The following is a 22805-nucleotide window of genomic DNA, read 5'->3' as shown; positions in this document are numbered from 1 at the left end:
CTCCTTGAGAAAATGGAGAATATTTTTATGCCTGATTCTAGGAGACAAATCTAAAGGGAATAAAGCTTGTGAAATAATAATAATAATAATAATGCATTTTATTTAAAAGCGCCTTTTTGGACACTCAAGGTCGCTGTACAAAGTAAAAACACCAGAATATGTAAAATGAATCAAGAGAATAAAATAAAACATAAAACATAGCACAAATACAAGTAAACAGGACAATGGATTTTTCACAGTAAATAAGATATTTTGAACAGGTAAGTCTTGAGTAAGTATGAAATATGAGTTTGAAATATGAGTTTGTGTATGAACATGCAACTTTGCATCATGCTTTCACCATTTCTGTGCAGTTTCTTCCTCTGGTTCTTGTGGAAGTTGGCCTGTATTGGGCATTAGAAGATGTACAACCAACCCTATCTCACAGGAAAACACTAGTATTTTACAAGGTGGCGATTTTGTGTGAATGGAACATTTGATTTTTAGAAAAAAAGTAAAGATAAAGGTCTACCCCTGAACATAACCTTCAGTGGAGCATAAGCAGTTCATATGAAAATGTACAAATGAGAATGTAAAATAGTTACAAACTGACATGAGACTGTGTTGGTACTGTTTAACTCCTTATAAGCTTTACACCAAATGTCTTCAATACTGGAATTTGGGCAGAAGAAATATCCTGTATAGTGAAAATGACATTCTAATACTCTTACTCTTTTTTCATACTCTTTTGCACCTTAGAGTAAAAAATGAAACAGGTAAGTGTCATATAAGTCATAATGAGGAATATCAAATCACGTTGTGAGATATAAAGAGAAATACATTTGCAATTGTGAAAAATAAAGTCACATTTCGAGAAATAAAGTTGCAATCAAAAGAAAAAAGCTGCAATTGCGTGGTTGTCAGCGCATAGTTGCAAACAAGACGAGGTGAGCAGGATCTATTTGCCAGCAGTGTTAGATTGTATTAACAAAACCTCCAAACAAAATACTCAGGATACATATAATAGAAAGAGCAATAGAACAACCGTGACGAGAACAGACAAAGAACCGAAAGAAACACAGAGCTTAAATAAACAACCAAACCAGTTAATGAAATGAAAGACACTAGCTATACCCAAAACAGACATAAACACTCACCCATTACAGTGATATGATTTTGTAATAACAAGAAAGTCACAATTCAATATTAGGATAGATTACTGAGATAAATTAGTTGTATTCTGTGATAAAGAATATCATATACCCTTATGTAACAGATTTTTCAGTTGTTGTCTTGTGTAGTTTTTATGTTATTTCTAATGTATTGTAAATTGTCTTTTTTGTATGCTAGTCTTGCTGAAAAAAGAATATAAGAAAAAAAAGAAAGAAAGAAAGAAAGAAAGAAAGAAAGAAAGAAAGAAAGAAAGAAAGAAAGAAAGAAAGAAAGAAAGAAAGAAAGATGTGAAACTTTTAAGCAGAGAAATTGTGTTTAAATTATACTTGATTCACCATGATTTATTGTATTGTTGCTGATCCTGTTCTACACAGTTTCAGGATGGGTTTCAAGCCGGCACGTCAATGTTTAGTATCATTAACTTTAGCAACAATGTGCTAATAAAATACATTTTCCCCTCTCCTTCAAAAACCCAGAAGCACTTGATATTCTGCCACTTGGTTTATCCAAGGTTGAGAGTATTAAAACACACATAATGTATGCTAATCATAAAGTGATTACTCTTAGATGAAATTAGATGAAATTGTATAAGCTGTGCCGCATTAAAGGGCCTGTGGGCATGTCATATCTGAAGAGAAATCTGTGTTTGAATCATAAACCTATATATAAATAAAAAACCTCTCATGTGCTTACAAAAAAAAACTTACAATTATAGACAAAATATGCATTAGGGATCATCAGAATAAAGAGTTAGCTGATATTAAGCAGACTGTCTACAAATGCCGTAATGAAAGTTAGTTGACATGTAGTCGTACAGTTAATTATAGAAAACAATGTTAAAAAAACATCAAAATAAAGTGTTACCAACTTTAATAATAAACTTCAAAATTGTATACTTAAGTACTAACTGAATGTAATGTTTTCGGACACTTAAATGCATGTTATTTACAATTAAATGAAAATGTATTATAGATTAAATTTGTATTAAATGCAATTAGTTGAACTTAAGCGTGATTGGATGTACTAGATGTTAATATGTAATTTCATAATTCTATTGGCTTTGAAATATGGTTGAATACTGTTTAATGTATACTGACAAGCATTTATAGTAAACTAAAATATGCTTTAAATGAAAAAAGAAAATTCAAATATTAATGATACTAATGTTTTTTGTTAAATTGTTGGTTTCTATTGATAATTGTCTATATGAATTGCATTTTAATGTATTTTGGATGATTGAACATAGCATTGAGCCAAATACATCCATGGTGTGGGATGCTAAGCTTTCCATCGGATTTCAAACCTCACTAAGCAGAATGTATGAGCGATGAGGAAAAGGGAAAATGGATTAGACTGGGGGAAAGTGTGGGGGTGCAATGGGGCAGTTCTTAGATGATGAAACAATTTGTTACACACCGCTTCTCCTCCCGATCAAATTGAGGAAAAGATCCACTCTATCTCGTATAGCCTGTCTCCACTGATATCACCCTCCATATATCTGAAAGCACCTCAATGATTAGGATTACAAAGTGAATATAACAGTGAAGTTCAGGTGCAACTTCTGCAAAGAAACCCTGCTGCTTGACAGGCTCAAAGTGTATCATGGCCAACTGTTCCACAATTAGTGCACATTAACCTCTGGAATGCCTCATTTAAAAGACTGCAGCATGATTTATGTTGTGTATTGTCATGTAAGACATCAAGACAAAAATGAATGGTTTATGGATGAGATTAAGGCATGGTGAATGTGGGTATTATAAAATGTTGGACTGGAGGCAGTGAAGTATTTCAGGACAGCATTAATAAGGCCTGGCTTCACTACTCTAGAAACAGAACGGTTGACCACACACACGAGCTCTGCAGTGAAACACCGCAGGAGACAAAAGGGAAGATACAAGCTACATATAGAAACAGTGAGCTGCTTCACGTCTCTGCACTGCAGCTTTCACTCCGTGCTCTGTGCTAACATCGATTTCTCATCTATTCATCTGAGCAATTTAAAGGTACACTATGTAACTTTTTAAGAAAATTTGAACAACAAGTCAAATACATAATCCTTCTTCCCAAACGTGTTTTTGTCTTACCCTGATTCACAATGGTAAGCCTATTATTTATGTTTATATTTTAGACCTAGCGAGATTGTTTTCGCAGGAAATTGTGTACAGATGTCACTCACCTGCACACGGTTGCTCAGATGTTATGTGATTTTCCGTTTTTGAGATTCTCGGATTCCGTGGGCGGAGCAAACATGAATATTCATGAGATTCCCAGACATGCGCAACTGTGTATCCAACTGAGCATTACTTAATTAAGGTAACTTTATCAAATAGTCCATATAGTTTCAGCGTTGCATTAATTTATGCCTAAAGTACAAGTGTTTGCCATTTTGTGACGAATTATAATGTTTTTATTGGCATGTTTTGTGAAACACTCTTTAAAGGTGCTCTATGTAACTTTTAGCGGCCTCTAGTGGTGATGTTTCAGATTGCAACCAAATTTTACAAGAGCGCTCGTGCTCGAACTCATAGACAATACCGTCTATTACGCAAATATCTCGGCGAATACTAGACGGATTCGGCGAGCACCGAGCTCGTTGGGACCATCTAGTCAAGCAGAAAAGAACCATATAAGTTCCATAGTTTTTGGTGGTGTTTTCGCGGAGATATTAGCAGAAAACCATCGGGCGCGCTGCAAAATTGCGGACGCTGGTGACGTCACGATCTCAGAAGAAAATCGCTCGTATCTCTGGAATGCAACGACCCAGAGAGCTCAAATTTGGGGGAGGAGGTCCCAGGGGAACCCTTGCCCGAACGCTAGAGTGGCGGGCCTCGGGGATGCCCCCTACCGGATCGCCGTTCGCTGGGAGCCCCGTTTTCGAACGGCTATAACTCGGGGAGCCGGGCGAGTTGGACCTCGGGGGTGGGCTCGTTCGAAAGGCCCCGTCCAGCACTACAAACGATTCGAGTCTTGGGAATATTGATCAAAGATTGACCGAGATATAAGCCAAAAAACGTGCGCCTTTAACCGGACGTAACTCCCTGACCGTCTACAATAGACTGTATATAAGGAGAGAGGCTCGGGAGCGCGCATGCACGTCACATCCGTTGGATTTCGCGGTAAATCCGACCCGGAGACTTCACATAGAAATAGGAATACTGGCCTTCAGAGGTAATAGCAAAACTCGACAAGTGGATCATTTTAATGTGTGATTACAACCCCTTCACACACAGGCAATAAAAAAAGGATTAATTTTAGTAGAAAAGTTACATAGAGCACCTTTAAATCGCTTTGGATAAAAGCGTCTGCTATATGCGTAATTTGCAGTCTTCCATGATTAAATGACGCATTTCGTGTAACATTAGGATACAGCAGAGCAGCGTTTGTCTACATTGATTTCAGTGGCTTGTGCTCTTCGCTCTTTGTACCTTGTGATGCTTTAAAACTGCTTCTTATTATCATTTGTTGAATACATCACTTGCTGTAACAACTAAAATAAACCTGTATGCTAATATTTTTGTAACTTATAATTGTTTATTTATGTGTTGGCTAACCTGTTATTCAAACTTCTCCATGGTCTCGGGTTGTGAGCTGTCTGCTGCTAAAAATGTTGCTGAAATTCCATAGTTTTTTCATATTTCAATAATAAATGTTTCTTAAGCAGCAAATCAGCATATTAGAATGGTTTCTGAAGGATCATGTGACACTGAAGAGTAAAGACTGGAGTAATGATGGTGAATATTCAGCTTTGCATCACAGAAATAATTACATTTTACGATATATTCACATAGAGAACAGTTTTAAATTGTAATAATATTTTACAATATTACTTTTTTCACTGTATTTTGATCACAAACTTTTGAACGGTATTATATACCAAATATAATGTATCAAAATAAACAAGAGTGAACATGGATACATTTGTACAGGTAAATCATCTAAATTTTGGCCCAAACTGAGCAAAAATATGCAATTTGATGCATTTGCTAATATTCATATTGCCAAAAGTAAGACAAAATTCTGATAGCCTGTAATGTAAATCAATGAGATCTTTGGAGCAGAATAGCAGACTACTTGCATAAAATGCATACGGATATCAGTTATCACTATATCTCCCAATAATATGTCTTAGTAAAATTATATTTAATATTTTAGTTTTGATTGTGAGCAATACAATGATGATTGAGAGATGTAAATAAATGTTTCTTAAAAGCCTGATACCATATTTGATAATCACATTTTAACATGATTTTCTAAAAATTTGTTTCAGTCCAGTAAGTATTCAGCTTGAAATCTTACTAACAATATAAAAGTTATTCTTACGTTTACTTTATTAAAAATCAGTAAAGATTTCATAGGGAAACGACATGTGAACCACAACCTGAAAGTGGACACTTTAAAAGATCCTAAAGGCATTGGTAAAAAGTATAAACTATCAAACGACAGAAGGGATGTAGTAAATCGTGTACAAGAGGATTTTCAGCAACGTTTTGATCATGTTTAGAGGCCTTAGAAATTTGAATATCAAATAGTAGGATTTATAGGTTTACTATTAAATAACTATAAGCTCAAATACATTATGTAGTTTAAACTTTACTGAATTAAGTAAAACTATTTAGAAAGTTCAAATGAACTAAAATCTTTCTAAATTAATTAACAGCAATTTAGCAGTAAACGTAGGCTGTTCTGAAGAATGCAATACTCACTTCCTGTTCAAGTTTCATGGCGTTGCAGAAGTGCATGTTTCATAACTCCATTAATCAATCAATTTGGACGCCTGCACTAACGATTGCGTGACGCACAATGGGAATGAAGAAACTTCAACTATCTCAGACAATATAGAGTGGAACTGTAAGAAATGCCATTGTCATAAGGCATACTCATTTGGGTTCAATAAAGGATCATATAATTAGTTTCACAGTAACCGTGCTGTCATCATCTCCAGTACAAAGTACTACCCCACACATACACAATAGATGTTAGGAAATTGCCTGCTTTATCATTCTGTACCCATGCATGGGCGAACAGGGTCTAGATTTTTGTATTCATATATTCTAAAGACCGACACATTGTGCACACTGAGAAAAGTTCCAATGCTTCAGACAGAATGGGGAATAGACAATTTTGATGTGTTTGAAGCTACATTCATTCTAAGTTAATTTAAATAGTTAAATAATGATCAAACATATCTAATAGTTATTCTCATGTGATGCTCTTAAAAGTAATTTGGCAATTTTTAATTGTCAGAATCTATTATAAATACATCAGCAAAAAATACAAATGGTCATTATCAGTGTAGTATTTGAGGCCGAGTGAACTTTTTTCTTCTTCTTTTACTGTGGCAGACTTACTTGTGTGGAGTCCAAGTATCCAGAAACCTCCTGTCAAAAAGTAACCTAAATTCCTTTATTTGTCACTAGTGATGCTTTGATTGAGTAAAACTTTAAAAGCTTACCTCGAAAATCATGAACGTCTGGGGTTACATATGTAACCTGCTTCTGAGAAGGGAACAAGGTGCTGTGTCATATTGTTGAGACTATGGGAGCGTTAATAGCCAAACCACCTTACCAAAAAAAGCCTGCAAAATAAGGTCGTAATGGATTAACCCAAGATGACACGAAAAAGCCTGGGGTTGAATCCATTCCGACACAATAAAACCTTATGAATGTGTGTGGAGAGGACCCGTCTGCCACAGCATAAACATCTCGCAGGATCGCCCCTTTCTCCCTTAGAGCAGGGGTTGCCAATCCTGTTTCAGGAGATTTATTTACCTGCAGAGTTCAGATCTAACTCTCATTCAGCACACTTATCTGTAATTACCAAGAGTTCATGAAGACCTTAATTAGCTGGTTCAGTTGTGTTTGATCAAAATTAGAGCTGAACTTTGCAGAAAGGTAAATCTCCAGGTACAGGATTGAGAAATGGCTCTAATGCTTAGAGGCGAAGTGATACCGCATGCCTCATAGACACAAGCAATAGGCTTTATGCCGAGCGTCACGTGACCAAACCGGAAAACAGGTCTCATTGCATCCGCTTGTCAGAGAAAGTGTTAACGGCCGTAAGAACTAACTACGATATCTATTGATTTTTAAGGTAATCAGCTACCCTACTAAGTTCACTTTGTTATTGGTGTTTTATGCTGTTTAAATATCTAAACGTTAGTGTGAAGAAGAAAAATTAAAAAACTTTTAAATATCAATCTGCACATGCGAGGGACATTGGTTGTGCTCATTTTTGCGTGCTCCTTTTAAGTTATCTTGAGTAAAACTGCAAAAAAATTCATGAAGCACATACAAAAGACCTGAATCGGAAGCGATGTGACCTGTTTTCCGGCTTGGTCACGTGACGCTCGGCATAAAGCCTATTGATCCTTCGCTTAGCCACAACCGAAAACCACCACAGGACAATCATGGCTTAGCAACCGTAACTAGGCGCGGGAGGTCTGGCAAGCTTTCGAGCGAGGGAAAAATGCCGAAGCGTTGTGCGTAGGGATTGTGCAAATCTGATACCCGGTCTCCTAAAAGATTGTAAGGGGAGGGGTGGAAATTTTTCCCTTCCCGAAACCTTAAACCCAAGGGGAGAAATGCCGGGCATGGATCACGCCAGGTGGGAGGCGTCATTCACAACTAAATGTCGACAGGATTAACAAAAACACCTGCGTTTGCTCCAAGGTAAGAACACGCTAATGTTAGCTAGCTAATTTAGCACAGCATTGTTTGGAAATAATGACGTTTCTTCGTTCATAATGCATATATTTGAACGTTAAAATAAGATGATAAAAGGCAAGACGGAGGCTCACTGACATACTTTAAAATATATTTCAGCATTTTATTAATCAACGGCTTACCGCTGAGTACCCCAATCCGATCGCGGCTCTCCCGGTGTTAGTTCTAAGAAGGGAACATCGGGGGGCTTGCCGGAGATCTCCAAGGAAGAGGTTGGTATGCAAACTTAATCAGTTCATTAACAGTAGTCACTTATGTGCTGTCATACCTGTTTACTACCATGTAGACTTTATTTGGGCAGCGAGATTTATTACAGAACGCAGCATGCTCTCATTCTTTATACAAAGTGCATTTTATTTGTTTCTGGTAAGAAACCAATACAGGATCAAAACTCCAACAAAACAACAGTGTAATAAAATTTGATTCCATGGGGCTATCAAAAGTTAAATTATTAGAAGGGTTTGTTAAACTTTAATGATTTCATGAAGACAACTAAACAATTGTTAATCTGATTGTTTACTGAATCATGTGTGACAGGAAGCCAGCACCTCAAACTCCACCGAGGACACATTTCACAGTATATCACAACTCTACCTATGGTAAGTTTAAACCGCTATTTTTATCTGTTTTTAGTTACTGATTGCAACTGGGAAGGAAGTAGAGGTCTGCACGGGCTTTAAACTGAAGCCCGAACCTGGCCCGTACCCGAAATCATTTAACCCGACCCGACCATTATGGTTATATTTTAAGCCCGAACCCGAAGTCCGTTTCTCACAGAAATACCTTTTTTGTTTTTGCAATAAGCTGTATTTTATAATTGCTTGCAATGATAATTAAACACATATACATGTACAAACACCATTTCACCAAGGCACAGTGGCCCCCTCAGCTCGTACGGCCCCCTCAGTACGAGTTATGAAGGAAGAGAACAGCATCGACAGTTTATGGTTTCAGCGCTTCCTCCTCTGATTGCGGTGTTGTAACTGAAATAGTGCGCGCGGGCGCACATGCACAACACAGTTTTGTAAAATGATATTTGATCAAATAGAAACGGTTTTGCTCATGTGCTCCCGTGCGCACTGTTTTCTTTCACAACACAGCAATCACAGGAGGACGGTGACGCTAAAACTGCGCATGTACTTTCTCTCTTGCATGCTCATATTTACGATCACAACACGGCAAGCACATGGCACGCAAACTATATGTATAGGCTATATAATTTTTCTTAGTTACAAACCCGAACCGAACTCGAGGCTATTCATTAAACATTAACCCGTAACCGACCCGAAACCCGTGAGTTTTTCGGGACCCGTCGGGCTCGGGTTGGGTAGCAGACCTCTAGAAGGAAGTAATCAAAGAAAAACAAATCTAATTTGCCTTTCATCTCGCCCCACTTTTCTACATCTAAATGTATCCGCTGCAAGTGGTAGTCTTCTGCTCACATTACAAAGAAGTCACACCAAGGCATGCCTGTGAGTCCCAGCTGCCCTATTATTTGGTAGTAATACGCGTGGGTCTCCTTTAGCTTGTAACCGCCATCTGCCTGTCTTTGGAGATAGGGGCAGTCTTGGCAGCTGTTCCTTGCTGGACATTTAATTTCCAAAAGGAAATTACCATCTACAGCCTTCCTGTCTGGGGATGTGCCAAGGTGTGGAGCATGGGGGTTCACTACAAAGCCGCAAGGGTATACCAGATTACCTGTTACGTTCGAAGTACTGCTGTGCTGCCACAGGTTCTAGCTCTAACCCTCTCCTCATTGCTTTGGTCTGCATTTTGGATGTGCCCTTGATTCTCACAGCCAAGGTGTCAAAGTCGGCTCTCCTAGAGCATATTGTCTTGAACCCACTTGACGTTAGTCGGGGAGCCCGGGCAATATGCCAGATGTGATTTGTATCTTATTGTCTGGTCTCTCTTTTCTAAAGCTAAAGACTGGGATGGTGTGATTGTCAATTTTCTGTAACTACACGTTTTTTCCATGCAGCACTGCACAGAAATATGACGGCTGTGTTGGCAGAGGGAAATCCAGGAAGTCTTTGACGGCTGGTTCGCAGATGATGGTCTTGCAGAGTCAAGGAGAGGAAGCTGTGAAACAGAATATAATAACATAAATTTGTAACATTCCATGTTTCCTAGGGGTGTGACGAGATCTCCTGCCACGAGATCTCGCGAGACTAAAACATGACGAGATTTCTCGTCGAGTGAAAAGCTGTCTCGCGATAACGCCATGACTGAGCGTGAGGGTGAGATTACCATAGAATATTCCACCGCTACACTCACATTCGCCTAAACTATCGTTTTGCTGTTTTTATAAAAAAAATAAAAACCATTATAAAATAATGTAAAAGTCTGCTCTGCTCATCCAGCACGAGTTGCCATTGCAATCAGTGCAGCACGAATCACAGTTCACTGATCGCGTGAGGATGGCGGAGGATTCGTTGCGCAACATAGACTAACGTCTGATTTAACGTCCAATATGTCTTATTGTAGAATGCACGCTCAGCACAGCTGCTCCCTATACACAGACTACGCGCGATCACGAAAGTGAAAGTAAAACACAAGCTCCCTGATGTGCATTGCGCACAAATTAGGCCGCGAACATACAATAGTCCGTCTCCTAATACCCATCTCTGGACGGCTAATTTGCGGCTAAATGGTCTCAGTTTGCACTTCGAATATATTGAGAGGGTACTGTAATGTCTTAAGGACAACAGACAAGGGAGGCTCTGTTTCTGAACTTATAATCGGAACGCAAGAACAGCTGTAGAGACAAACACACCAGCCTCGTTTCTCTCTACCCGGCCTTTTCCGAACTCACCACATTAACCCTATAACTGCCGGTGCAAAATAAAACAGCAATTTCAAAACAATTATAAAGAGTCTGTGTGCTAACTTTGATTATGGTTGCACTTGCACTTATTGTTTGCGCTTAATAAGACTTCAAGGAGTTCAGTTAGGAGGTCACACACAGCCTCAATCAGAAATCAAAAATCTCGTCTCGTCTCGTTCTCGTGAACCCAATCTCGTGTCTCGTCTCGTCTCGTGAGATAAGCGTCTCGTCACACCCCTAATGTTTCCTTTCTCTTTTTTGTCATTTACAGAAGAACATTGTAACGAATCACACAATAATAATATACATAAAATGTATTTAAGGGGGGCCGGAAGGCCAATTTAGCTCAAAAGGAATGATTCATCGATTTGCATTGAATCTTGACCGAATCACTATGGAACCGAGCAAATGACTCGTTTAGAGTTCATTTGAACGGGCCGTAATTATAACCTTGGCAACAGATATAAATATCCAATCTATAGTGAAACACTATGTATTAGCAAGGTAACTTTAGATCGACAGTACAAGACATTAAATGTGCAAGCACAACACAAGGCAAATATCTTTTCAAATATATTGACGACTTTATTAACTATTCTAAACACATAATAAAACTAAGGTCTAAACACAATCACACACACGCATTCATACAAGGCGCAGAGGAAGAGAGAGAGAGTGAGAGAGAGTTTTCAGAGATGCACTTTGTAAGACATGACCTGAACGAACCACCAAGCATTAATTTAAACCTTCGTTTCTTAGACAGGTTATTCAATTTACATTTGCACCAGTTCAGTTAAGAGTCTGGAGTAGCTGCTACTTGCTTGTCTTTGCGTTGCTTAGGGAGTTCCCTTTTTGCGGTGCTTCGTCAAAGGGGTTTCCCGACCGGGTCCGTGTGGCTGGTAGGCGAATAAGAGTCTTTACAGTTCGAAGCGCGTTGCAGGAGAGACGTTTAAACGAACTTCGCAGCAACTTAACGTTGAACCGAGACTTTTATGAAAAAAGAAAATAAAGGAAGAAATGAAAGTAAAACGAGTTAGATGGCTTGAATGAGCTGTTTCAACCCCGATCTTGATGGGTTATTTGTCTGCTGGTCTAATTTGGTCTGGTCGATGTAGAAGCGTGCGAACACGCTCTTTGGTGTTTTCAGAGAGAAGCACGAACAGGAACACTCTCTTGCTGTTGCTAGAGAGAGGCGCAAACTTAATTCAACACGAGCCGAACTCAAAACCGAACGGCAACCCCGAACTGCTCTCTGAACCGAATTTCTTTTTCAACTCCTTACTCTAACTCAGTGTTTCTCAACCTCTCCTGCAGGGACCCCCTGACAGGCCATGTTTCTGTTTTAACCCTGAAATGGCACACCTGATTCAAGTCATTAAAGGCTTAATGAGTAGTTGACTAATTGATTAATTGAACTATTCCTACTCTAATTACTCATTAAGCCTTTAATTACTTGAATCAGGTGTGCCATTTCAGAGTTAAAACAAAAACATGGCCTGTCAGGGGGTCCCTGCAGGAGAGGTTGAGAAACACTGCTCTAACTCCTTTGTTCGGGTCTTTAACTTAAACGTTAGTCCAACCTCTTTTGGAGAATTCTGACCAATGAGACAATGGCATCATTTTAGGAGGTGGATCGTTCCTACTTATCGTTATCTGGGATCTGCTTGGGTTCCAGCACTTAGCAGAGAAACAAGAGACCCCAGTTTAAACATTATAGATTATTATAATCATACAAAACATTTTACACAGATTTCAAACAAGCCACCTTTTGAATTAAGGGCATACGATTATTTTGATTGGAAGCACGATACTCTTTCATCCATACACACAGTTATATCACAATTACATGATTTATATGTGATCTACGCATAATACAAACATGAATTGTAGGAACAACAAGAATTATGATGTTTGATTAAGTCCACGGAGCATTGTTCTGCGTGAGTTTTAATGGGTTTGATATGTAAAGTCTGTGTAAGTCTCTCACGTTCCATGGAAGCGGGGTCTGTCTTACATCGCTGTCCTGCTCAGCAGTGGTGATGCTGAGGGAGGTCAAAGGTGGTCAGGCCCCTTAATGGTCAGGCCTCGTCTCACCATTTCTGAGCAGCTTTGTCTTGCTTAAGGATGAAACAGTGACAACGTTCTTCCTGTTTAGGCTTATCTCTAATGCCTGCGGGGCCATAAAAGACTTCTCTGGGGGGGTTTTCTAGACAATTTGGAGCCAGTCTTGTGACTTTGGAATGTGGTATTCAGATCCGAAATGCTGAATCACATTTGAATGAATCCCATGAGAGATTAGAAAGATTAATTCGTGTTTGGTTCATCCTTAAAGTCTCTACAACATGATATGGGCGACCATGGAGAGGAACTGAGAACTCTGCAGGACGCATTAGCCAATCACAAGCAGGACATCATAAATCTGAAGCTTCAACTCGAGGCAAAGGATGGCCAACTCCATCATCTTCAAAAGGAACTTCAGTATGCACACACCTCAGATGCTTTAAACCCAGAGATTTTAAACCAAAGCCATGTGCCTGATTATTTCCACTACTGCACAGGGTTTTCTTATGAGCAATTTAACAGCTTGTGTGATTTTTTTTTTTTTAACATTCCAACTGACCCAAGTGCACCACAAACAGACATTCCTCTCTCATACAAACGTTTCAATAATGAGATCAAACAACTTTCACTGCGTACTCAATTGTTACTGACCTTAATGAAATTAAGACAAAATTTGGACCACAAAGACTTCAGATTTAACAACCATTTTACAGAGTGTCAGCACACTGATCAACTCCTGGGTGGACTATATGTATGAGAGTCTTGGCAAATTGTCTATTTGGCCACACAGGGATGTTATTTCTGAGAACATGCCAGCTAAATTTAAGGAAGAATTTCCGAATTCTTTTGCCATCTTACTGTGTGTTCACACCAGACGCGAATAGCGCGTCAAATTCGTGCCTACCGCGTCTAGTTATACGCTTGAACACTTTGAATCCATTCGCACGTCAGGAGCGAAATCCGAAACCCGTTGGCGGCCATCTTTTTTACAAGATGTTGATCGAGCATTCATCGAGAGAGTCACCGCTCTGTATTTGCTCTGGAGAGCAGAACAGCAGCGTAGGGATCATCGTCCACCGGACCCTTCGGTTGTTCCGCCTGTACTTCCGCCTGTCCCGCGCCCAGCTTGATGACCTGTTGTCCCACATCGGAGCGAGGATCACCCTCGCCCTCACTCACCTAATCTGTCATTTATTTTTGTTTTGATGATAAATTGAGCCAGCCTCCAAAAGTATAACCTGTCCTGTGATTTTGGTCCTGACACGAATTATGTTCTTATGCACTAAAGTATGTTGGTTGCCTTTACATTAGAATAATACTGTTTCATATAATCTAGATTATATACGGAAAAAATAGCATTCATTACAAAATGAATGTCTCTTATATTGAAATCAAGTTTTTATGTGATATTTGCTTTGTTGTGCATTAGAACAACACCAGGCATTGTCATATTGCAAGTTATTGTTATAAGTTATTCAGGCCAAACATATAAAATAATCTATTGAGGCCAAACATATAAAATAATATTATAAACTGAAAAGCGGGCCTGTCCCCATTTATCACGTCACTTCACCACGTGACAGCAGCAAGCAGGCTCCTTATTGATTAACGCGGCGCAAATTGACGCCAAAGTTCAAATGTTTCAACTTGGGCGGCAGACGCGAATTCGCGCCATTCGCGTCTACCGCGTTGCGCTCTACGCCTCATTCGTGCCGCAGGAATTTTTTACGTGCATAACGTAAACTTAACATTGAAATCACTCGCACCAGACGCTCTATTCGCGTCTGGTGTGAACGCACCATTAGACTGCACTGAACACCTACAAGTCTACTAACACCCTTAAGTCTCTAGTGGCCTGTGATCCACGAGGTGACGCTGGTCATAAATGTGATGCTGGCCAATAGTGAGCCTATGTTCTGACGTAGCGCTGCGCTGTTACACTACGTGAACTCACTCAGAGGCCCACAGAAGAAAACGAATAGGTGAATAAAGTCGTTATTTTTGTTTGTTTTTCGCACAAAAAGTATTCTTGTCGCTTGATAAACTTGTATACAGTTGTAAACCACTGTTTTCACTAAGACTATTTTAACAATGTTTTTACTAACTTTCTGGGCCGGCAGGTTTCAATTACAATAGGAGCCTATGGGAGAAGGGTCTGGCTGCAGACTTGCACTCTCAGACTTGCACGCTCAGACTTGCACGCTCAGACACGAGCGCTTCCGCTGCAAGTGACGTCACTTGCAGTCGATACCTGCTCTCCGCTACCGGCTGTGGCGTCACTTGCAATCCCTTGTTCTCCGTGTTATTTCACAGAGTCGATTGATGCCAGATTTGAAGATAGCCAGCAAGTGGTGTTTGGATTAGGGCTGTCACGATGTTAGATTTTTCACACCACGGTTATTGTGGCCAAAATAATTCACGATATCGATATATCGCGATATCTATAGAAACCTTGGGGGGGAAAATGTCAAATCAGTCAAATTAATTTTTACTTTATTTAATTTTTCTTTTTTTGTGCATTTTTACGTCTTGCGTTCTTATCTTTGAATGCACATTTTTGTGAAGTAAGACAAGCATGTGAAGTATATCTGGTTTCAAACTGGAGCGAAACACTGTCTGAATGTTTCCTGAAGAACTGAAAAGCTCTTAAACCTATTGTTGCACTTGCGCCGGTGCAAGTCATGCAGATTTGAACAAAACAAATCAAGTGCAAATACAAAAATACACAAATAAGACGAGTAAAGAAAACGGGGTACTTAATAATCGCCCTTTATTTAAACATATGAAAACAAAAACCCGCTGTTAACAGGTGTCACATTTCCCATTCCATGACTAGTAAAATAATCGCAATTTACTCTCTGTAAAATAGCGTAATCCGCAGGGTGATGGACACGGAGATGGGTAAAAAGGTTGGTGGCGACAGATTGGGCTTAAGGGGGTCGCACACCGGACGAGAAGCGCAGCTCCGCGCCGCGTCGTGTGTAGCACACCTGACGCGCACTTTCTCAGTTCATGGCCAGCAATATTGTTATGTTTAAGGACATTATGAAATTAAGATCATGTCTGTACTTTGTTATGATTGCACTGTACAATTAAATACAATCGTTGCTAAGTCTGCAGTCTGAACACTTTACCTCAGTCAGAGCGCATCCGTTAACTGAATGATTTGAGAATCTCACCTGAAAATCCGAGCCATTGCTAGGCATCGCGGACAGACGCCGAATGGTGCCGGTGGTGTGTGTAAACTCCTAGAAAATAATGTGTTCGAATTTTAAAGAATTCTCTGCGCTTCTCGTCCGGTGTGCGACCCCCTTTAAAGTGCTGTTTTCTTTGAAGCCGAAGAACTCCCATACCAGAGTGGCTGCGCTGGCGCGCGCTGCGTCTTCTTCTCATTTGATAGATGTCGCGGGTGCAATACTGCCACCTCAACTGGCGCTGGAGTATACGTGTCATGTTATCATAAAAGTCCTATTCATTTTAAACATCGTGGTTATCGCCAATACCGGTATATTGCCACACTCTAAATTAACACGATGTCGATATTTCAAGCTTTGAATATCACGATTATCGTCAATACCGGTATATTGCGACACCCCTAGTTTGGATCAATCTAGTGCACTGCATGGATCTGTTCATTTTGCCCAAAGTGGTGTGTATGGAGGAACAAGACGTTGCGGAAGTCATTGAGAGATTAGAGAAGGCTGAGTTTCCACAGGACAGAATCGATGCTCTGGAACCCTTTTGCTTCATCTTTACTGTAATGAATGACATGCAAATGTTTCTTGAACATGTAGTCGATGTCATGAAATTAAAGGTAAACTGTCGAACTACACTAGAGCAAAGTGAATAATGTGCTAATGTGTTTTTATATATGTTGTATATTGTCTATTTGTACCTTGTATTTGTCTGTTTTGCACATTAACTGTGTACTGTAAATTGACATTTACAATAAAAAGAAAAAAAAATGCATCATCTTGATGTTTTTCATCTACAAACTGTTCCCACAAAGTTGGGAGCATGAAATTGTCCAAAATGTCTTAATAATAATTAAAAAATAATTAAATATATAGGCCTAATAATAGTAAAAATAATTTCTTTCTTTCTCATAACTGAGTTTTGATTTCTAAGTGATCAATTTATGTACAAGTGTTTTCCCACATGATTATTGGCTGTAGGTCATCAGTAAATTAATGTGGCATTTAAATGCCAGTGTTTCCCAAATGAAACACAAGAGCTGTTAGTTTTGAATGATGTGTGTAATGTAGAGAAATGTGTTTAGAGTTTTGCAAATAGTTTGTTTTTCAAATGCAAACTGAGTGCAAAGCATATATTGTCCTTGTATTTTTGCAGGCTTGGTCTAAAGATTGGGTACATGAGTGAATGGTTTCACTGAGTGAGCCTCAAATTCCACTTGTAGTGTTTTAGCAATTTGAAAAAAACTGTCAACAAAATGACAAATGACACCTTAATACGACCAAAATGAGCGTGTCTACGCGTTCAAAAGAAACACGTAAAAAATTTGCCGAGGACAAACACTGCGTGTTGACGCGGTCAAATTTCACGCGTTTCGTTTATCGCGTTCCGTAGAGAGCAGGCGTCGATTGCAAGTGACGTCACTTGCAGAGGAAGCGCTCGTGTCTGAGCGTGCAAGTCCGAGAGTGCAAGTGACGTCACTTGTCTGCAGCCAGACGCTATTGGCCTATGGAGGAGTGAGACAGCTCTCAGATTTAATAAAAAATATCTTAATTTGTGTTCCGAAGATGAACGACAGTCTTACGGGGTTGGAACAACATAAGGGAGAGTAATTACTGACAGAATTACATTTTTGAGTGAACAAATCCTTAATGTAGTCTTTTCACTGTTCACTGTTAATTTTAACTATTGTATTGTTTTTATTTGTATGTCACTTTGGACAAAAGCGTCTGCCAAATCCCATGACTATAACCATAACCATAATTTTCAACTTACCTGCTTCCTGCATACCGACAGTCGATTGGTCGCCGTATACGGTTTTCATTGGCTTTAGCGACAACTACCGATGAAATTGGCACTGCCCTTATTTTGTTACCCCTTGGCTTGTGCCACTGCTGTGGTAGACTCGTGCAGGAGGACTTTGTTTGTGTTGTTGATGATGTATGGCTCAGCTCAGCATCTTGCCAGGTCTAAGGCATAGATTAGACCCACGACGTGTGAGCAGTACCCTGGCGCGCTAAAAATATAAGCGGGAGAATGTCATCATTGCAAAATGGTCAGGCTAATGTCTTGTGTTTAATCCACAAGACTTATGGATAAGCTGTTTGTTTTATAATTATTAGATTATTTTCAAATTTCAATTACTCTGCTGTGCATGAAAATAGCTGTTCCTTAATTTGTGTTTCCCATTTGAATGGTCAGCGTATGAGGCGGCTGCTGCTTGCGCTGGGACCTATAGGCTTTAGCTTAAATTTTGATGAAATTATTCTCTAATCGGTTGCATGTTATGTCGTGGATATATCCCTCGAACGCATATTGCAGTCCCTTTTGTCTTGCTCTCTCAGATATTTAACCTGTTTGCCAAAAAAAGTACTAGTTATCTCCTTGGGAATGTTTGACACCGGTTCATACATACTGTAATAGACGTGCAAGGCGCGAAAGCTTGTCAGCCGTAGCAACAGTAACTAAGGAGGGTGGGGCTTGAATTGCATCAGTAAGCCAGTGTGATAGCAAAGCGAAGGGTGATTTGCATCAGTAAGCCAGTTTGATACCGAAGCGAAGGGTAAATTGCATCAGTAAGCCAGTGTGATACCGAAAAGTTGATCAGATTTACGCCACTGGTCTGAGCAGTGAGTGCAAATCCTAAGGGCCCCCCTGACTGGACATAAATTATGATGGAGCTCTAGCATCTAAAACGCTCTCAACAACCTTGGTTGAAGGACTGGCTATGAGCAGGTACCCCTCAGGGGCCAGACCCACAGTTTCCAAATCTCAGGTCGGGGGTGATTGATCAAGCCCTGTATCTGAGACAGAAGGTCCTTTCTGGTCGGAATCTCCCAATGGAGCCTTCCAGGAGAGACACTAGGTTCAAAAACGGTCCTGACAAACCATCGCTAGAACTCCCGGGAGCAGAGTGATCAGGGGGAAGGTGTACAGCAGCCTCTGCCACATCTGCACCATGGAATCCAGCCCTGATGGAACTGGAGGTGTGAGGGCGAACCAGAGGGGACAGTGGGTCGACCTGGACTTCGTGATGAACAAATAGCCTTCCACTCGGCCGTACGTCAGCTATATCATCATACCATCACCTGTGGGTGGAGTCTCCATTACTCGGGCCTTAGCCCGATTGATATGAAATTATGCGTCCTTCAGATCTACCATGACAAATCAATCCTGAGATTGAATTTGAGACACAATAATGTCTAGTTCAGATTACACGATTTTCAGTTACGATAGTCACTGTGTCAGATTATGCGATTTTGACTCTTAAAATCTTGTCGTGTCGTGGACAAGAAACATGTCAGACTACACGTTGCTTCCTGACCAGTCATCGCGTGCCGTCTTTAACGTTGGTGTGATGTAATAGAGAAGGTGAAACTAGTAGCGACTGACTTCCGGAAACGAACGTAAATAAACAATGGATGAAGCGGCAAGTTTTGTATTGGCTGTCTTGTGTTCAGAAAAACGCCAAAAAAAGAAAGAAAACCCGACCATGGACACGTTCCTGGATTGCTCAAAGAGGACAGTATGGGCTGTCAATCCTTCAAAGAGAACTTGAGGTAAAATATTGTTTTTTTTTATATAAGTTATGTATTTTTACTTTTAGCCAGTAGTAAAAGTAATAGAATAGAATAGAATAGAATAGAATAGAATAGAATAGAATAGAATAGAATACAATGAGGCATTTATATAGCGCTTTCATATGATGCCTTTGATTGATTCATAACACCATCATCTATACTATATGCTTAATCTCAATTATACAAATTGCAATACCATTTCCTTGACACACATTTTTTTTTGTATTGTTTTGAAGTTTTGCATTATGTCCCTTATGTGAAGGTTTAAAAGTTAAACATTGCTTTGGGCTAAAACCAATCAACCAAACCATGTTTTTTTTTTTCTATCTATACTGTTGGACAGTGACAGGAAGGGTTTTCATGATCTGCTTAGGATGGATGTGAGGGATTTCAGCTACTTGCCTGGCAAAGTTACACCATTTATCCAAAGAAGGGACACAAAACTGAGAAAAGCAATCAGTGCAAGAATGAGGCTGTCACTTACTCTACGATTCCTTGCTACCGGTAAAAAGTCCATTTAAAAAAATCATATGACCCTTGTTTCACAGACAAAATTTAAGCTAGTCCCAGACTAAAATGCATGTTTGAGCTGTTTAAATTGAAAGCAATTTGCACTGATTTATCTTAAAATATGTCAGTGACATTGTTTTGTCTCAAGATGCACACCAGTAATGTTTTAAGGCAAGTTTATAAAAGCTACTCAAATGCCCTAATTAATTTAATGCCTAATCCTTGCTTAATCTTAGCCGTGTCTGTGAAACCAGGCCATGGTGTATTATACACCTTATACCCATGCTCCCTTCCACGGGAGAGAGACGTTTAGATCTCTGAGCTTCCAGTGCCAGATTGGCCGTAGTACTATCAGTGAGATAGTAATGGAGACTTGTCAAGCCTTGTATGGAGTTTTAAAGGATGATCATTTAAAGGCAAGTCATTTGATGTAAATAACAGACATTTCACAACAGTGGGTGGACACACAAAGAGAAGCCTTTACTGGAGAAGTCCCAAAACCAAGTGTTTTAACCAGAGAGTCAAAACCAGAGGCGTTTTTTTAAGTATATCATAACTTCTGTAAAAATGAGAGAACATTACACGTATTAATTATATATGGTGTTTCTTTTTTCAGACTCCTACAACGGAGGCAGAGTGGAGAGAGGTGGTAATGGGATTTGAAAACAAGTGGCAATTTCCTAATTGCTCAGGAGCCATAGATGGAAAGCACATCTACATCCAGCCACCTGCAAACACTGGAAGTACTTACCACAACTACAAGTCCAGATATTCTGTTGTACTCATGGCAGTAGTCGACACAGAATACAAATTTATTTATGCCAATGTTGGCGTACAAGGAAGTGTGTCAGATGGAGGAATATTTGGCCAGTCAGACCTCCGAGCTGCCATGGACCGAGATCTGCTGAATGTCCCACCTCCAGAGCCACTACCAGGAAGTAACATATCTTTGCCCTATGCATTTGTTGGTGATGAAGCTTTCGAAATCTGGACCATGGGCAGCGAATATTCAACTAAGGGGAAGGCGTACAGTTGAAAACGCATTTGGAATTTTGGCCAATAGACTTCGTGTTTTTCTTTCCAACATTGCACTGGAGCCTGAGAAAGTGACAACAGTAACACTAGCTGCACTCTGTGTGCACAACTTGCTGAGGAAGAAGGCATTAGATGTGTACAGTCTTCTGCCTTTGCAGATGTAGAAGATGACAATCATGACAACATGGTTCCTGGAGCTTGGAGAAGGGATGGAGAAGTCCACTCTGTGGCAGCAAGCACTGCAAGGAATGCCACAACCGCCGCCAAAAATCAGAGACAGTTTAAAGGCATATTTTCTTTCACCTGCTGGCTCTGTTTCCTGGCAGGAAAATATGATTTAAACATGGACACCAACTGAAAAATCTTTTCATATTGACCATTTTTGCAAGACGTAAAGAACACTCGCTCAGAAGGACTTCCTGTTTATTTTTTTTTTACACTACACAAATGTTAGCACAATATACAACCAACAGAAAGGCTGAAAACTTTATTAAAATGTTAAGGGATAGTTCACCCAAAAATGTTATTCTGTCATTAATTACTCACCCTCATGTCTTTCCAAACCTGTAAAACCTTCATTCATCTTCGGAACACAAATTAAGATATTTTTGAATATCTTCATTTTTGTTCCGAAGATGAACGAAGGGCTTGTGGGTTTGGAACGACATGAGGGAGAGTAATTAATGACAGAATAAAATTTTTGGGTGAACTATCCCTTTAAAGACTTAATTATATATGTGTAATTAAAAAAATAGTAGAATGTCTAATGGTTAAAATTAATATGATTTGTGTTTTAAAAATTCCCAAGATACTTTTTCTTTAATAAGCTTCATCTCAGTAACTACCTGTTTGCCAAATGTTTGATCAACATCCTTACCGGCATCTACCAGTGTTTCAGACACATTTTTAAATGGTTACTTTCTTCATTTCAAGTTCATCTAATGATTTGTCTCGTAACTTTTGTTTGGGCTAGTAATGTGCTCTTTCAGGATTATTGATTGAAACCTGACGATGCTGGTGGGATGATGAGGCTTCAAGAGAGGTTTGTGGAGTTGATGGTCCAGATGTGAGGTGGAGGTGGAGGTGGATGACTCCGACACATCCTCCTCTGTCTCCTGATCTTCTCCACCCTCATCTGTGATGCTGTGTTCCAAGTCATCCAACTACGATAAAACAAGTTGTATGGAATATCAGGCATAATAAGTAATGGCACAATACATGTTTGGAAGCATATACTATAGAAAGCTCACAAATTATTTTTAAAGTTGGAAAGTACTGTAACAACCTTTACCCCAAACTTACATTCAGTGTAGACTGAGACACGCGTTGGACAACAAAAGGCTGTAGAAACTGCAGGTTTTTTAAAATCCACTTCTGTCTGGAAGTTAATTCTTTGTCGCCGCTGCCACTCGATTTTGAACGGAGTGCTTTCCCATACTGTGTTCGGAGGGAAGCAGCTTTTTTTGGACCTCACCGGCTGTAGGTAAGAAATCATGTAAGTACATGTAAAATTAGTCTTTGTAATTGTCAATCACACTCATTCACACACATACACACACACACTCAGTCGCACACTCTCTCGCTCGCTCGCTCACTCACTCACTCACACACACACACACACACATACATTATCACACCCACATAATCAATTTTCTCTATAGCGAAGGAAAATTGAATGAATAATTAGCTAGCTTAATGCTAATTCCAGTACTCACCGGGTTGCTG

At 39.6% G+C, this 22805-nt stretch overlaps 1 protein-coding gene across 1 annotated transcript; it reads left to right on the top strand.

Annotated features, from left to right (window-relative positions):
• The first annotated feature begins 7617 nt into the window (after window positions 1–7617).
• si:ch73-311h14.2 (uncharacterized protein LOC556846 homolog) lies at window positions 7618–21081 on the top strand. The gene is given in 7 exon segments (XM_056239143.1): window positions 7618–7686; window positions 7689–7820; window positions 7974–8086; window positions 8176–8198; window positions 8410–8477; window positions 13034–13231; window positions 20662–21081. Coding segments are annotated over 7 exon segments (1023 nt in total).
• Window positions 21082–22805: the final 1724 nt, after the last annotated feature.

Source organism: Rhinichthys klamathensis, unplaced genomic scaffold (genome assembly GCF_029890125.1).
Source record: "Rhinichthys klamathensis goyatoka isolate OS25496 unplaced genomic scaffold, OSU_Roscu_1.1 h1tg000554l_1, whole genome shotgun sequence".
Classification (NCBI taxonomy): domain Eukaryota; kingdom Metazoa; phylum Chordata; class Actinopteri; order Cypriniformes; family Leuciscidae; genus Rhinichthys; species Rhinichthys klamathensis.
The sequence above is the reverse complement of the archived record's forward strand: the minus strand, read 5'-3'. Positions and strand labels throughout refer to the sequence as shown.